We start from the raw sequence: 4,338 nt of genomic DNA, 5'->3' as shown, positions 1-4,338 counted from the left end.
CAGCAGTTAGCGTAATGGCTATGTCGCTGGACTCCCACGTAGTTGACCGCGGTTTGCGTCCCAGACCTGGTGGCTTAAAACTCTCGCCGGGCACATGTGTGTGCGTGCCCAAGATCTGAGAGGAGAATGGAAGAGAAGGGATTACAGCGTGGCCATCCCCCCTGGGGGGTGATTTCTCGCTTTCTGTCTCTCTGTCTCTGTCTGGTGAGCGCACGCGCCCTATAGTGAAAACCTCTCAAAAAAAAGAAAAAATCTTTTACATAGATTTTTAAATATTTTACACCAAAATTAACTCATATTTAAATTCCATTTTCCACAAAGCTTTTTAAATCTCCTGGTATTGAATGCTTTTTTTTTTTTATTTTTTAGAGAGAGAATTTTGCTATAGGGCACATGCACTCGCCAGAGAAATAGACAGAAAGTGAGAAATCACCCCCAGGAGGGGTGGCCATGCAACAATCCCTTGTCTTCTCAGGATTTTGAGCATGTACACACACATACCCAGCATGAGTTTTAAGCCTCCGAGTCTGGGACTCAAACCACTGTCGACTATGTGGGAGTCCAGTGGCATATCCATCATGCCATCCATTGATCCCTTGAATGCAGTTTTGACATGTGATATTTTCTTTTCTTTTTTCTTTTTTAATTTGCCATAAGACATGGGCATTCGCCTGAGAGAGAGGGAAAGTGAGAAAGCACCCCCCAGGGAGAGATGGCCACACTACAGTCCCTTCTTCTCCATGCTCCTTGAGGAATTCGGGGTGCACACACACATGTGCCTGGCATGTTTTTCAGTACACCATGTCTGAAACTGAAACTACACAGCTGGCCATGTGGGATGCAGCCACCTTGACCACCACGCCACCAGCTGGCCTGCCTTGTGGTGTTTTCAACATACGACAGGTTTATTGGGATGTAACCTCATAGGAAGGCAAGAAGCATGCTTGGGCACGTTGCTGGGCGTGAATAAGCATTCAGTAAATGGCAGCTCTTACTAACCCCATATCGAAAGAAAGAGTACCTTGGCCCTAAGTGCCTCCTCCTTCCAGAATCTAGTGCCCTCTGCTGCTCTCCTGAAACTGTGCAGACAGCTGCTCTACCATGCCCAGGTTGCCTCTGAGCTGTGAAAGAGGAGTCCCCTTTTTACGGTGGGCCCTGCCCTAGCTCCTCTCTCCTTCCTGTCTGGGTCAGGGGTCATGTACCACAGTGGCTTAGAACACTGGCCTTGGAGACAGACCTGTGTGTTCATGTGTCAGTTTTTTTCATGTAAACTATTACCCTATGCAAATTTCCTGATTTATCCAAGCCTGTTTTCTCTACTTTAAATGAGGGTGATAGTAATACCAATCTTTTTTTTTTCTTAATTATTTTATTTAACTTTATTTATTATTATTATTATTTTCACATGAGTTTTGCCAGAGAAAGACTGAGAGAGAGAGAGAGAGAGAGAGAAAGCCGCCAGGTCCAGGACTCAAACCATGATCAGCCATGTGGGAAGCACCTTAACTACCACACCACTTGCTGGCCCCAGTAATACCAATCTTATAAGGTAATTGTGAAGATTAAATGAGATAGTATTTATTTAATAATTATTTTATTTCACTTTATTTATTTTTAATTTTGACCAGAGAGGGACAGAGTGAAACAGAGAGAGAGAAAAAGGGAAAGTGAGAAAGCAAGCCACTGGGTCTGGGACTTGAACTGTGATTGGCCATGTGGGAGTGTCCAGTACCTTAACCACCACGCCACCTGCTGGTCCCCTTTTTCTCTCTCTCTTTTTTATTAAGTTTATTTACTCATTCCATGATGACAGAGAGGCAGCATCTTAGTTTCACAATCTACCCATAGTATTAGCCACCCCTGGACCAAGGGAATACATGCCTGGAATACCCAGGGAGTATCTGAACTTGAACCAGGCACCCTCCCATGTGGGATTGCCTTGTAGAGCATTGCATTTTACTACCACACCACCATCCAGCCTCTGCTCTCCTTATTAGTAAAATAAAATAAGGGACCAGCAGTTGGCATAATGGCTATGTCATTGGACTCCCATGTAGTCAACCGCAGTTCGAGTCCCAGACCCGGTGGCTTAAACTCACGCTGGGCACATGTGCGTGCATGCCCAAGATCCCAAGAGGAGAATGGAGGAGAAGGGATTGCAGTGTGGCCATCCCCCCTGGGGGGTGATTTCTTGCTCTCTGTCTCTATGTCTCTTGGTCATTATGGCAAGTGCACATGCCCCATAGTGAAAACCTCTCCAAAAAAATATAAAATGTATGATCGAAAATGCTTCTGTTTCTTTTTTTTTTTTAGAAGTTTTTGCTATAGGGCGCGTGCGCTCGCCAGACAGACAGAGACAGAGAGACAGAAAGCAAGAAATCACCCCCCAGGGGGGATGGCCACACTGCAATCCCTTCTCCTCCATTCTCCTCTCGGGATCTTGGGCACGCACGCACACGCGCCCGGCATGAGTTTAAGCCACCAAGTCCAGGACGCGAACCGCGGTTGACTACGTGGGAGTCCAGTGACATAGCCATTATGCTACCTGCTGGTCCCTAAAATACTTCTGTTTCTAAAATACTATGTATGTTAGTAATATTCATTTTGTTTCAAGCAATGAACTTAATTTTAAAAAATTTTCTTGGGGGGCCAGAAGGTGGCATGATGGTTGAGGCACTGGACTCTTTTTTTTTTGGAGAGGTTTTCACTATAGGGCGCGTGCGCTCGCCAGACAGACAGAGAGAGACAGAGAGACAGAAAGCAAGAAATCACCCCCCAGGGGGGATGGCCACACTGCAATCCCTTCTCCTCCATTCTCCTCTCGGGATCTTGGGCACGCACGCACACGCGCCCGGCGTGAGTTTTAAGTCACCAGGTCCGGGACGCGAACCGCGGTCGACTACGTGGGAGTCCAGCGACATAGCCATTACTAGGCACTGGACTCTTGAGTCCTGAACCTGGCAGTTTGCTTTCTCACTTTCTCTGGTGAGCGTGTGTGCTTGATAGCAAATTAAAAAATAATGGTAAATAAATTAACTTTAAAAGTAAAGTTTTCTTAGGGCTAGCTGGTGGCGTAGTGGTTGAGGTGCTGGACTCTCATATGGCTGACTGTGGCTTTAGTCCTGGACCCTGAGGCTTCAAACTCATACGGGGCATATATATATGCGTGCCCAAAATCCCAAGAGGAGAATGGAAGAGAAGGGATTACAGTGTGGCCATCCCCTCGGGGGGAGGTGATTTCTCACTTTCTGTCTGTCTCTTTTGCGAGCACACACACCCTATACCAAAAATAGTTTTCTCTCTAAAAATAGTTTTCTCGGGGGCTGGCAGGTGGCATGGTGGCTGAGGTGTTGGACTCTCACATGGCCAACCACAGTTCGGGTCCAGAACCTGACAGCTTGCTTTCTCACTCTCCCTTTCTCTCTTTCCATCTCTCTCTGGTCAAAATTGAAGAATAATGATAATAAATAAAATTAAAAATAAATAAATCTTTTTAAAAAAATGTTTTCTCTTTAGGCCAACAGGTAGCATGGTGGTTAAGGCACTGGATTCCATGTGACTGACTACACAGTTTTGGGTCTCAGGCCCAGAGGCTTGAAAAACACATGGGGCACGTGCACATGTGTGCCCAAAATCCCCACGGGAGGATGGAAGAGAAGTGATTGTGACATGGCCATCCCTACTGGGGGCAATTTCTCACTTTCCTTCTCTGTCTCTGTGAATGCATGCACCCCGTGGTAAAAATCTTAAAAAAATACGTTTTCTCTCCTATAAATCCTCTCACTTTGAAGCTTCAGCTCTACCACCCTTATTAGATCTCATTTCTCTGTTCTTGCCTTCTCTTTAGATCTGTGGAGTCCTGGAACGCTCTGACTCTCCGTGCCTGAAGCTGACGCCCGTCCCAAGCACCCACCCTCACCTCCAAGCCTACCTTCAAGGCAACACCCAGGTCTCTCGGAAGAAGCTGTTGCCTCTGCTCCAGGAAGCCCTGTCAGCGTATTTTGACTCCTCGACGGTCTCCCCCGGGCAGCCTGAGACAGCGGGCGTGTCCAGGGAACAGGTAGACAAGGAAGCGGACAGGGCAGGGAACTCCCTGACTCCAGCCCTGAGCCAGGATGAGGAGGACCCTCCGCTGCCCCCCACGCCCATGAACAGCTTGGTGGATGAGTGCCCTCTGGACCAGGGGCTGCCCAAGCTCTCAGCCGAGGCCGTCTTTGAGAAGTGCAGTCAGATCTCGCTGTCACAATCGACCGCTGCCTCCCTGTCAAAGAAGTGACTGTCGGGAGGGCAGGGTGGTGGGAGAGGCTGCCTGACCCGCCTCCGATGCATGTTTTGAGA

The 4,338-nt window shown here is 47.7% G+C and overlaps 1 protein-coding gene across 3 annotated transcripts in view; it reads left to right on the top strand.

Moving 5' to 3' along the window:
• Window positions 1-4,318, top strand: part of PRUNE1 (prune exopolyphosphatase 1) — a 36,724-nt gene extending 32,406 nt beyond the window's left edge. For all 3 annotated transcript variants that reach the window (XM_006168442.3, XM_006168441.3, XM_014584167.2), the window contains one exon: window positions 3,848-4,318. In XM_006168442.3, the coding sequence (XP_006168504.1) occupies window positions 3,848-4,276 (429 nt within the window). In that variant the 3' untranslated portion in view covers window positions 4,277-4,318. The remainder of the gene's footprint in view (window positions 1-3,847) is intronic.
• The last annotated feature ends 20 nt before the right edge of the window (window positions 4,319-4,338 follow it).

Source organism: Tupaia chinensis, unplaced genomic scaffold (assembly GCF_000334495.1).
Source record: "Tupaia chinensis unplaced genomic scaffold, TupChi_1.0 Scaffold145814_1, whole genome shotgun sequence".
In the NCBI taxonomy this organism is placed as follows: domain Eukaryota; kingdom Metazoa; phylum Chordata; class Mammalia; order Scandentia; family Tupaiidae; genus Tupaia; species Tupaia belangeri.
This window is presented reverse-complemented; position numbering and strand designations above follow the sequence as displayed.